Genomic DNA, 13,854 nt, shown 5'->3' with positions numbered 1-13,854 from the left:
ACACTACTATCAAATTTAATAGTTCATATACACCAGAGTGTATATGCATTTATACATATCCATGTTAATCTCCAAAATACAGAATATTTTATGCTTTTCTCTATAACAAGTTGACTTTCTTGCAAGATAGTATTAACCAAGATAAGGAAAAGAGGATGGAAGAGGCATTATGTTGCTCCTAGAGAGTCTGTTGTGACTTCTTTATAAACTGTATTCTTGGTGCAAACAGTTAGCTAGCACATTGATTTAATATTTATTTTTAAAACCCCAATAACATTAATTTTTATTGATGACACCAAATCTCCAATGACCTGCTTATCAAGATCTCGCTTACTTTAAATTAGAATGCATCTAACTTTACAAGTGTATTGTAAAGACCATCGCCACTATGAAGAAACTGCATCAACTAACGGGCAAAATAACCAGCTAGCATCATAATGACAGGATCAAATTCACACATAACAATATTAACCTTAAATGTAAACGGGCTAAATGCCCCAATTAAACAGACTGCCAAATTGGATAAAGAGTCAATACCTATCAGTGTGCTATACTCAGGAGACCCATCTCATGTTCAGAGACACACATAGACTCAAAGGGATGGAGGAATAGTTACCAACCAAATGAAAAGCAAAACAAAAACAAACAAACAAACAAACAAACAAACAAAAAAAGGCAGGGGTTGCAATCCTAGTCTCTAATAAAATAGACTTTAAACCAACAAAGACCAAAAGAGACAAAGTAGGGCCTTACCTAATAGTAAAGGGATCAATGCAACAAGAAGAGCTAACTAGCCTAAATATATATGCACCCAATACAGGAGCACCCAGATTCATAGAGCAAGTTCTTAGAGACCTACAAAGAGACTTAGACTCCCACACAATCACAGTGGAAGATTTTAACACCCCACTGTCAATATTAGACAGATCAATGAGACAGAAAATTAACAAGGATATTCAGGACATGAAGTCAGCTCTTGACCAAGTGGACCTAATAGACATCTATAGAACTCTCCCCCCCGAAATCAACAGAATATACATTCTTCTCAGCACCACATCACTATTCTAAAATGGACCACATAATTGGAAGTAAAACACTCCTCAACAAATGCAAAAGAACAGAAATCATAACAAACAGCCCCTCAGACCACAATGCAATCAAATTTAAGAAACTCACTCAAAACCACACAATGACATGGAAACTGAACAACCTGCTCCCGAATGACTACTGGCTAAATAATGAAATTAAGGCAAAACTAAGTAAGTTATGTGAAACCAATGAGAACAAAGATACAACATACCAGAATCCCTGGCACACAGCTAAAGCAGTGTTTAGAGGGAAATTTATAGCACTGAATGACCACAGGAGAAAGTGGGAAAGATCTAAAATTGACACCCTAATATATCAGTTAAAATAACTAGAGAAGCAAAAGAAAAGAAGTTCAAAAGCTACCATAATATAAGAAATAACTAAGATCAGTGCAGAACTGAAGGAGATAGAGACTCAAAAAACCTTTCAAAAAATCAATGAATCGAGGAGCTGTTTTTTTGAAGATTACCAAAATGGACTCCTAGCCAGACTGATAAAGAAGAGAAGAATCAAACAGACACAATAAAAAATGATAAAGGGGATATCACCACTGATCCCACAGAAATACAAACTACCATCAGAGAATACTATAAACACCTATACAAAAATAAACTAGAAAATCTAGAAAAGATGGATAAATTCCTGAACACATACACCCTCCCAAGACTAAACCAGGAAGAAGTCAAATACCTGAATAGACTAATAAAAAGTTCTGAAATTAAGGCAGTAATTAATAGCTTACCAACCAAAAAAAGCCCAGGACCAGATGGATTCACAGCCTAATTCTATCAGAGGTACAGAGAGGAGCTGGTACCATTCCTTCTGAAACGATTCCAATCAATAGAAACAGAGGGACTCCTCCCTAAATCATTTTACAAGTCCAGCATCATCCTGATACCAAAACCTGGCAGAGACACAACAAAAAAAGAAAATTTCAGGCCAGTATCCTTGATGAACATCAATGCGAAAATCCTCAATAAAATACTTGCAAACCGAATCCAGCATAACATCAAAAAGCTTATCCACCGTGATCAAGTGGGCTTCATCTCTGGGATGCAAGGCTGGTTCAACGTATGCAAATCAATAAACATAATCCAGCATATAAACAGAACCAATGACAAAAACCACATGATTATCTCAATAGATGCAGAATAGGCCTTCAATAAAATTCAACACCCCTTCATGCTAAAAACTCTGAATAAACCACGTATCGATGGAATGTATCTCAAAATAATGAGAGCTATTTATGACAAACCCACAGCCAATATCATACCAAATGGGCAAAATCTGGAAGCATTCCCTTTGAAAACCAGCACAAGACAAGGATGCCCTCTCTCACCACTGCTATTCAACATAGTATTGGAAGTTCTGGCCAGAGCAATCAGGCAAGAGAAAGAAATAAAGGGTATTCAAATAGGAAGAGAGGAAGTCAAATTGTCTCTGTTTGCAGGTGACATGATTGTATATTTTGAAAACTCCATTGGCTCAGTCCAAGATCCCCTTAAGCTGAAAAGCAACTTCAGCAAAGTCTCAGGATACAAAATCAATGTGCAAAAATCACAAGCACTCCTATACACCAAGAATAGACAAACAGAACCAAATCATGAGTGAACTCCCATTCACAATTGCTATAAAGAGAATAAAATACCCAGGAATCCAACTTACAAGGGATGTGAAGGATCTCTTCAAGGAGAACTACAAACCACTGCTCAACGAAATAAGAGAGGACACAAACAAATGGAAAAACATTCCATGCTCATGGATAGGAAGAATCAATATCGTGAAAATGGCCATACTGCCCAAAGTAATTTATAGATTGAGTGCTATCCCCATCAAGTTCCCATTGCCTTTCTTCATAGAATTAGAAAAAAACTACTTTAAATTTCATCTGGAACCAAAAAAAGAGCCCGTTTAGCCAAGACAATCCTGAGCAAAAAGAACAAAACTGGAGGTATCACGCTACCTGACTTCAAACTATACTACAAGACTGCAGTAACCAAAACAGCATCGTACTGGTACCAAAACAGATATATAGACCAATGGAACAGAACAGAGGCCTCAGCAATAATGCCATACATCTACAACCATCTGATCTTTGACAAACCTGACCAAAACAAGCAATGGGGAAAAGATTCCCTATTTAATAAACAGTGTTGGGAAAACTGGCTAGCCATATGCAGAAAACTGATATTGGACCCCTTCCTTACACCTTATACAAATATTAACTCAAGATGGATTAAAGACTTAAACATAAGACGTAAAACCATAAAAACCCTAGAAGAAAATCTAGGCAATACCATTCAGGACATAGGCATGGGCAAAGTCTTCATGTCTAAAACACCAAAAGCAATGGCAACAAAAGCCAAAATTAACAAATGGGATCTAATTAAACTAAAGAACTTCTGCACAGCAAAAGAAACTATCATCAGAGTGAACAGGCAACCTACATAATGGGAGAAAATTTTTGAAATTTATCCATCTGACAAACGGCTAATATCCAGAATCTACAAAGAACTTAAATTTACAAGAAAAAAACAAACCCCATCAAAAAGTGGGCGAAGGAGATGAACAGACACTTCTCAAAAGAAGACATTTATGCGCCAACAAACATGAAAAAAAGCTCATCATCACTGGCCATTAGAGAAATGCAAATCAAAGCCACCATGACATACCATCTCACGCCAGTTAGAATGGTGATCACTAAAAAGTCAGGAAACAACAGATTCTGGAGAGGATGTGGAGAAACAGGAACACTTACACCATTGGTGGGAGCGTAAATTAGTTCAACCATTGTGGAAGACAGTGTGGTGATTCCTCAAGGATGTAGAATCAGAAATACCATTTGACCCAGCAATCCCATTACTGGGTATATACCCAAAGGATTATAAATCATTCTATTATAAAGACACATGCACATGTATATTTACTGCAGCACTGTTCACAATAGCAAAGACTTGGAACCAACCCAAATGCCCATCAATTATACATTAGATAAAGAAAATGTGGCACATATACAACAAGGAATACTATGGAATACTATGGTGTATATGTGCCACATAAAAAGGATGAGTTCATGTCCTTTGCAGGGATATGGATAAAGCTGGAAACCATCATTCTCAGCAAACTAACACAAGAACAGAAAACCAAACATCACATGTTCTCACTGATAAGTGGGAGCTGAACAATGAGAACACATGGATACAGGGAGGGGAACATCATACACCGGGGCCTGTTGGGGGGTTGGGGGGCTAGGGGAGGGAGAGCATTAGGAGAAATACCTAATTGGTATTAGGAGAAATTGGTATTAGGAGAAATACTTAATTGGGTACAGCAAACCACCATGGCAGATGTACACCTATGAAACAAACCTGCACATTCTTCTTTTTCTGTGTTTATTATTATTACTATACTCTAAGAAGAAAAAAAGGAAAGTATTTAACTGCAGAAATTGACATCCATTGCAAATTCATGAATGTCATAGAAAGCCAAGATTTTATGTTTTCTTTTCAACTCAATTTTTGTCCAAAGACTCTGATTTTATATAGAGGTAGAAATAAATAAAAAATCATAGCAGTGCACTATTTCCAGTTTGTAACATGTCCTGAACTTTTATGGCAAAATGACAGTCTTTATATAAAGAAAAGGGGCTATAATGGTTGGCTTGGGTCCTGTTTCATTATCTAGAATTCCAGAGGAGCTATTTCAGCAAAATGTAACTCATACCATATTTTGTACTTTTTCTTTCTAGGTTTGGACGAGGATTTACTGTCAAAGTTCACTTGAAGAATAACAAAGTGACCATGGAGACCCTCACGAAGTTCATGCAGCTGCACTTTCCAAAAACATACTTAAAAGTAAGTGATTGATGGCTGGGTGCAGTGGCTCACGCCTGTAATCCCAGCACTTTGGGAGGCCGAGGCGGGTGATCACTTGAGGTCAGGAGGTCAAGACCAGCCTGGCCAACACGGTGAAACCCCGTCTCTACAAACAATACAAAAATTAGCTGGGTGTGGTGGCACACACCTGTAATCCCAGCTGCTCGAGAGGCTGAGGCAGGAGACTTGCTTGAAACTGGGAGGCGGAGGTTGCAGTGAGTCAAGATCATGCCACTGCACTCCAGCCTGGGTGACAGAGCGAGACTCTATCTAAAAAAATAAAACAGAAACCAACCATATAAATGATTATCTTGCCTTATGATCTTGACTAGTTTTGATGGTAATGTCATAGCAACATTTGTGATTTCCAAGTTGACTACAGCTTTATTATTAATCTTAATATATAGATTAGTTCAAGATGCGTAAGATATGCCAAAGCATACTGAGTATGAACAAATAGCATCTTCAATTAATTATATATTTTTGTACTTATTTAAAGTTAACACAGTCCTTTCACATACATATATTTTTGTTCCTCACAAAGGATTTATGATCATATTGTATTCATTTTCAAGTTGTATACCTTGCTAATCTACTCATTATATATATTAGGGAACTGAGGGATGACAGGTATTATATGACCAAGGTCATTTCTTCTTAGGCAAAAAACTCAAAAAGCTACAGAGTTCCAGAATGATTATCTGGTTTGTCCCCCTCATTGGAAAGATAAGCCCACAAAAGTTGGAGCAGGACTGAGCAGAAATCAAGTCCTCAAGTTCTACACTAGATGCAATATTGTACAGTTGATGTCATCTCACATATGCACAGGCATGGGATGGACACACATAGATATATGCATATTACCTAACATAGCCCATACTTAATTAAAATAAATGTACTTGACAGGAAAAGTTATTATTACATCTTTGATATACAGGCAATTTGTAGAAGATGATGATTTCAAATGATTGTTTTTGAAAGGAAATCAGATGTGAAAGGTAATCGGATGTGGAATGATAAAAAGAAATTGGAAAGACTAGGGCTGAGGCCCAATTGTGCCCATGTGAGCAAGACATTAATCTCAGGGCCTCTTTTTTCTCATTTATAACTAGGAATACAGGAGTGTCCCACTATTCATGGGTGATACATTTCAAGACTTCCAGTGGAAGACTGAAACTATAGATAGTACCAAATCTGGTATACACTATGGTTTTTCTTATATAGAAACAGGCAGGTAGCTTACACAACGTAGATATGCTGGACAACGGAATGATTCACATGCCAGATGGCTGCAAAATTAGATCACACTACTCAGAAAGGCATGCAATTTAAAACTTATAAATTGTTTATTTTTATATTTTTCCATTTCATAGTTTTAGGACTTGGTTGATCACAGGTAACAAATCATAGAAAGCAAAACCACAAATAAGGGATTACTACTATAATAACATCTACTTCACAAAACTGATGTGAGAATTAAATGATAAAGTGTCCATAAATTATAAGGCACGATGTTAACTTGAAGTGATTTTAGAGAAAATAAACTGCATTTAAAAAACAATTATTTTATCTTCATAAAATACCTTTGCTTCAGCCTCCCCAAGTTTGGCTAACGTCTCTAGGAAATAATAGCTTTCCTAATTCTTAAAAAAAAAAAAAAAAAAATTTAAGACACAGGGTCTCGCTATGTTGCCCAGGCTGGAGTGCAGTGGCGTGATCATAGCTCACGGCGGCCTTGAACTCCTGGGCTCAAGGACTCCTTCCACCTCTGCCTCTCAAGTAGCTAAGCATCTAGGCATATGCCACCATGCCCCGCTAAGTTTTGTATTTTTTGTAGAGACAGAATCTCACGATGTTGCCTAGACTGGTCTTGAACTCCTGGACTCAAGCCTTGGTCTGCCTTGGTCTCCCAAAGCACTGGGATTACAGCTGTGAGCCACCACACTGGGCCTAGCTTTCAGGATTCTTATCAAAGCTCATTTTCTATCATCTAAATTTAAATCATATTTAAAAGTAAAAGGACATCTTTCTTGCACAAATTGTGTTGGTAGTAATGCTTTCTCTTTTAGTGGATTTCTGGGTTGAAATCTGTGTTGTTTCACTGAGTGATGAAATTACATTCTCCCCGGTCTGTTCCTCACGGGACCAGAGCTATACAAGGCAAATGCAGTGATAAATAAAAAGTCTGATTTCTCCCTAGCAGATCATTCTTTACAAATCTGTGGTGGTTTCTAGATGTCTAGGAGGAAAATAGCCAAAACAACAATCTGAGAGCAAAAGTAGGCAAGATGGCCCGATTGTAAGAACAGATATAATGCAACTACACGTCGATGGGAGACGCTAAGCAATGCACAAAGCGGGAGGAGAAGGGTCTGAAATACACGGTCATGATCTGATTCATTGGGGTCACAGGGATAGATTCTGGAATAAGAAAATATCCTGATCAAACAAGTATCAGCAAAGATTGTCCCAGCTGCTTTGTGCAAGAAAGTAAGTGTACAGTATTTCTGGGGTTCTGAAGAGGTTGTTGCAGTAACTAAGATGTGGAGTAATAAGGATCAAGTTAAGCCTATTGGTGGTGCAAATAGAGAGGAAAGGTTAAGTTTGAGAGGTATTTTAAAGGAAAGAATAAATAAGAGCTGGTAACTGATTAAATATCCAGAAAAGCAAATTGTTAAAGATACTCCAAGGCAACAAGAATGGATTAAACTAAGTAGATGGTGATACTGGTGACCAAAATAAAGAAACTGAAAAGAAGTTTAGGGTGATTTGTGAAAAGGATGAACTGTCATTTGAAGGAGGTTCAATGCTTTTGAAGTCTACTGTCTTTAGCCAGTATAAATGGAACCGCTAATTTTTAGCGTTTTAGAACAATTCTAACACAAAACTGAAATTTCTTAAGATTGAGCACGGAGAAAGCTTATGTGAGCTGAGCATAATGTGACATGTGAAATACCATTCCACAGATTCTTTACCAGGCAAGATTATAATGGCTGTATAAGTTCACATGAATATAGAATGCTTTGGAGTTTTCATGAACTTTTAACTTTGTTTTCTCTTTGACATTCACAAAACTTTCATCTCATCTTTGCAAGCTGTTAGTTTCAAAATATACTCATTATTTATACTGTAGCATCATTTTCAGTGGAATGAACTTCAGCATTTTCCTGAACTCTTGGTAAAGTTATGTCTAGTCATGTCAATATTGCCAGACATTGCAAAATAATTTTTTTTTTTTCCTTTGGTTCCCACAGGATCAGCACCTCAGCATGCTAGAGTATCATGTACCAGTCACAGCAGGAGGAGTCGCAAACATTTTTGATCTGCTGGAAACCAACAAGACTGCTTTAAATATTACAAATTTCTTAGTGAGTCAGACCACTCTGGAAGAGGTAAGATATATACCATGATCCATGTGCGCAATGTCACATATTAATATTATTATGCATTCTGGTTATTTCTTTTTAATGACATTCAATTTGTTTTTAATTGAATTAATATCTAATCTTGCACCTGAAAAACTTAGCAAACAGCCTAATCAATTTCTAACTTAACTTGGGGATATTTTTAAAAAGATGTGAAAGACATTAACTTTTCCATTTGATAAGACATCTGTATCCATAAAGTTATATGTATACATAAAGAAAAAATATCCACTATTTTCACATACATAACAAACAGCTGTTGACACTTTCCTTCCTTCTTCCATGGTAGGTTTCTTAAAGAACATTTCTATTGATTGACTTCCTGGCTTAGGGTTGGATAGGGTAATTAGAATTTGGTGCCAGACCTTTAGATCTGTTAAATTCAGGCAATTAAAGTGGTAAATGCAGAATCCTTTCCATTCACTTACATCATCTGTCTTAATTACATTTGCATTCAATAACTAGAGACTTATTAGGTCATCCTTTATCACTTCTGTACTGTCTTAATTTTACACAGCTCAACCAACATGACACATAGAAAGTTTGATTATATCTGTCATTGGACTAGGTCTGAAAGTAAGGCCAGAAAGTAAGGCCATATACTGACCCTTCATAAGGGTCAGTATATGGTGCTGGATTTGATGGACAACTTTTCTTGTGGGGCTTTAGGCATTTTAATGGGGGCTTTAGACAATCATGACTTTGCCAAAAATGACGACTTAAGTCTTCGACTTATGACCAACTACCAGCACCATGGCAAAAAAACAGACTCTCGATAGTTTTTGGGTGAAACTATGACTAATAGATTTAATGACTTTAACCAAAGTGAAAAGATCTGCCTATTAATTGGCTTACTGAACACAGTGTTAACATGGGCTTTCTATACAAATTTTATCTTAATGCATTAACTAACTCTTGAAACCAGTGAAATTTCTCTCAACATTTCTACACAATCATTCAATAAGGGCATAGGGCTGGGCTCCTTGTTTATACCTGATAGAGATATTGATGTAGGTCATATGAATGCAGACATGTGGCTACAGATAGTCAACTATGGCTTAAGATTGACATGATTATAAATAAAATCATAGTCATAAATATGGTCATAGATACAGGTGCTATTTTCAAGCCCCAGTTAAATTTGATTTTCTGAAAGGACTCCTGGTGCAAGCATGTATATACGTGTAGGCAGGCCCCTATACAATCCAAATCCTAGTTTTACAAAAGTAGATTTTATAGGGGCCTGCCTACACGTATATACACACTTGCACTAGGAGCGAGGAAGGAGAGAGAGAGAGAGGGAGAGAGAGAGAGAGGGAGAGAGAGAGAGAGAATATGAATTAACTTTCTTTCTTCCTTTGGCTTACCAGGCACTAATGGCTTTATTTTCCCTGAAAAATCAGGTTTTCATCAACTTTGCCAAAGACCAGAAGTCCTATGAAACTGCTGATACCAGCAGCCAAGGTTCCACTATAAGTGTTGACTCACAAGATGACCAGATGGAGTCTTAACACTTTCAGCAACCTCAATCTCAGCATATGACCAATGGCTTCATTTTGAAGAAAAGCCACAGAAGATACACTTCCACAAGATACCTTCATTTTAAAGTATTATACTGTATGGAAGGTTACAACTGTGTTAGACTAACAAGTAAATATAAAAGGAAATTTTTCCTTCTAAGGTCAGTGAGTATTGTTGCTACTGAAATGAATTCCTGTATACTCAACACTGTGAGCATGCTAATGTATATGCTGATGATTCTTATGCAAAGGTGAAGCCACCTCAAGATGAATATCTTAATTTATTACTTTCAATAAAAAGGCAGCTTAAAAGGCATGGATATTGGTAGTTGAAAAATAAGAGTGGAGAAGAAAAGTCAGATGGTTTGTGGCAGGTGCCAGTGGGCAAGCAAACAACATAATTTATTTCCAGAAAACAACAGAATGAACATCATCATGAATACATGAATCTGCTGTGATGTGTAAACTGCTAAGGGCCAAATGAACATTTGCAGAGCAGTGGGCACAATGTTTACAATGTATGTGTATGTCACTTTCGGTACCTGTGAATGCATGGGGACGTGCTGAACCCGAAAAAGTGCCTTTCCATAAGGATGCGATAGAGAGGGCAATTTACCCTGGTGGTAAACGGAACCTAGATTCACTCCTGCCATGCCTTGCCAATAGTAAGCTGCAGGGTGGAACAAGAAGTCACTTGCTCTGGGAGGAAGGGAGGGGGAATGGGTGTGTCAGCTGGGTAGATACAAACCCTGAAAAGAGAATCCATGTGCTGCTGGCAGACAACATTTTTTAAAGCTCTTTCAGAAACCCTCATATTTGGGATTTCTCTTCAGGAAACATTCCTGTGGAGGGAAAATGAATATGAAGATAATTTCCAGCTAATTATCTGGGTGATCTAGAATCGTGTATATGGCTATAGGATAGACTTCTTAATAATGGCAAGTGACGTGGCCCTGGGGAAAGGTGCTTTATGTACCATATGTGTGTGTGTGTGTGTATGTGTGTGTATGTGTGGGTGTGTATCTATACAAGTTTGTCAGCTTTGGCATGACTGTTTCAAAAACCAATAAACTCAAACTTTAGAAAAACTCATTCATGCTGTCATTTCATTTGTTAGGGAAGAGACAGGAACCTAAAAATGGGAGTCATGTGACCTGCAAAGTTTCCCTTGATCTGGCCCCTGTTGACCTCTCCACCCTCATCCCCATCTTTCTCTTTGGCCCTTTGGGATCTAGCCATGCTGGCCCCTTCCCACTCTTTCCAGTGCTCCACAGTCTTCCTCACGTCCAGACCTTTGCACACGCTGTTCTCCTGCTGGGAGTGCTCTTCCCCCCACACTTTTTACCTGGCTAACAGGCTTCAGAAAGGTCATACTTTCTCAGAGAAGCCAGACTGCCTGGCTTTCTCATTTTAAATCTGGTCTGCTGTTCTAATACTACATACTTTGTTGTTCCTCCCAACCTCCTACTTTTCTGTCAGAGCATGCATCATCATTTGTAATATATCCAGACTAACAACTACTAACTATATATATATGTATGTACATTAACAGATGGTAACACAGTTTCTTTCAGGATGCAAAATGTCTTTGCTGAATCTAATATATAGACACGCCTTTTGGAGTAGAAGGTATAACTCTGAGAGCGTGGGAGTCTCCAGGGTCCCAAGTGACAAAATAGATAGCGGAGCTCCATGAAAGAATAAAAGGAATTTGTTTGTTGTTCATTGTCTTTGCTGTGGTTGGCTGGTTGTCTGCTTGTTTCTGAGCAATTGGTAGGAAAGGAAGCAAAAGAAAAGGAGAGAAGGGACATGGAGAAAGGTGGAACCAGTGAGATGGCAGAAGGCTAAGTACTGAAACAGATGGAAGCCCAGTGAGAAACAGAAGTGGTTGAACAGACATTTAAAACTATGAGTATTCAGATACTTCTTGCATATTCACTCACTGTGTAGCCATGCTGTGGACGGTCCCTGACCACTGAATCTTCATTGAAGTCAGACACACTTACAAATGCTCTATGTGACTGAGTGTCGTGTGGAGACTGGAATGAAGTATGTTAATTCCTTTTTTGAAAGAGGCGCAGTACGGTGACAGCTTCATACCAGAAGCTGTCAGACCATGAGACAGGGAGATGCCAGGACATGTGTGGAGCAGAGCTTCTGACTCCAGCCAATCTTATCTACCTCTCAGTGGGGCAGGGAAGCCCCAGCTGGGCTCTGGACCATTATAGTAGCACCATTGTTTGAGTGATTAGTATTTTTCTCCCTCACTAGGCTTGAAACTCCATGAGGACAAAGATCTATTTTGATTTTCCTGGCTCTCCAACTGGTACCTATATATACAATAAATATTCATGGCACTCAATAAATATTTGTTGGTTAAATGAATAAATAAATGAAGGAGAAACAAAAGAGGCTGGCATGGTTGATATGAAAACCAAGCAACCTGATTCTGTTTAAATTTCTGAAATATGGTGAGGTTTCCCACGAGGTAGTTTATTCCAGGAGAAGAAAAGAGGATGAAAGATGATACACGGTCCCATATTATAGATATTACAGTGAATCTGCAATGGAAGGATTTAGAATGCTACGTTTTGTTTTTGTACATTTTTTCTTTCTCTTTTTTTTCTGTTAGGATGTACTATTTAAGAGTGTCATGGCACATTTTTATATGTAATTAAGGAACATATATGAACATATATTTGAACCCATATCCCTTTGGGCTTCTCTGCAGTAGAGGAAATGTTTAGAGAATTAGCAGTTCCCAGAACACTACTTCCACTCTGGATAATACCTACAGAATTTGCTTGCTTTTTTTTTAAGACAAGGTCTTGCTCTGTTACCCAGGCTGGAGTGCAGTGGAGAGATCACAGCTCACTGCAGCCTCAATCTCCCAGGCTCAAGTGATCCTCCCACCTCATCCTCCTGAGTAGCTGGGACTACAGGTGTGCACCTCCAAGGCTGGCTAATTATTTTTTTATGTTTAGTAGAGATGAGGTCTTGCTATGTTGCCCAGGCTGGTCTTGAACTCCTGAGTTCAAGCAGTCCTCCATCCGTGGTCTCCCAAAGTGCTAGGGTTACAGGTAGTAGCCACCATGCCTGGCCCAGAATCTACTTTGTAATGTGAGTTACCTGAGTTACCTTTGAGGATAGTGGCAATTTTCACTTCACGCATAAAACCGAATATTCATAATATTTATACAGTGGGTACAAACATCACAAGAATGGAAATATGATCAACTAGGTAAAGTGGCTCATACCTGTAATCCCAACACTTTGAAAGGCTGAGGTGGGTGGATCGCTTTAGTCCACGAGTTTCACACCAGCCTGGGCAACATGGAAAAACCCTGACTCTTAAAAAACAGAAATATAAAAAATTAGCTGGGATTGTGGTACACGTCTGTAGTCCTAGCTTCTCAAGAGGTTGCAATGGGAAGATCACCTGAGCCCAGGACGTTGAGACTGCAGTGAGCCTTGATCACGCCATTGCACTCCAGCCTGGATGACACAGTGAGACCCTGTCTCAAAAGACAGAAAAATGATCCGTACAGCCTTCTGCAACAGTATGCTCTCTTCCTTACTGGTCGACTTCTAGACAAACTGCTGACCTAGTAAAAGATGGGAAGGACGAACTAGGCTTCCATTCTCTCACCCTCACCTGACCCCAGAAGTCTGCTTGTTTCATTAACCTAAGCTTCTCAACATAAGAAGACAACAAGCTACAAGGAAATGAATACTATTTCCTTTGGCATAATTTGTTTCAAAGTTAATCTTATCACTCCCTTGCTTATAAATCCAGATTGGTTTTCCATAATCTGCAGGATAAAATACAAACTCCTTAACCGATCTTCAAAGTATTTAGTAATCTGGCTCCAACACTTCAATCTCTCTTCCCCATGTAGTTCATGCTCTTACTGTAATAAATTTCTCGCTATTTCCTATTTACTT

The 13,854-nt window shown here is 38.3% G+C and overlaps 1 protein-coding gene across 1 annotated transcript in view; it reads left to right on the top strand.

The window, feature by feature from the left end:
* Positions 1 to 11,001, top strand: part of ABCA12 (ATP binding cassette subfamily A member 12) — a 214,699-nt gene extending 203,698 nt beyond the window's left edge. Inside the window, exons 51-53 of the mRNA XM_023217266.2 lie at positions 4,838 to 4,943; positions 8,219 to 8,356; positions 9,793 to 11,001. Coding sequence (XP_023073034.1) covers positions 4,838 to 4,943; positions 8,219 to 8,356; positions 9,793 to 9,900 — 352 coding nt within the window. The 3' untranslated portion in view covers positions 9,901 to 11,001. The remainder of the gene's footprint in view (positions 1 to 4,837; positions 4,944 to 8,218; positions 8,357 to 9,792) is intronic.
* The last annotated feature ends 2,853 nt before the right edge of the window (positions 11,002 to 13,854 follow it).

Source organism: Piliocolobus tephrosceles, chromosome 11 (genome assembly GCF_002776525.5).
Source record: "Piliocolobus tephrosceles isolate RC106 chromosome 11, ASM277652v3, whole genome shotgun sequence".
NCBI classification, from domain to species: Eukaryota; Metazoa; Chordata; class Mammalia; order Primates; family Cercopithecidae; genus Piliocolobus; species Piliocolobus tephrosceles.
Note: the sequence above shows the minus strand (reverse complement) of the source record. Positions and strands in the feature narration are given on the sequence as shown.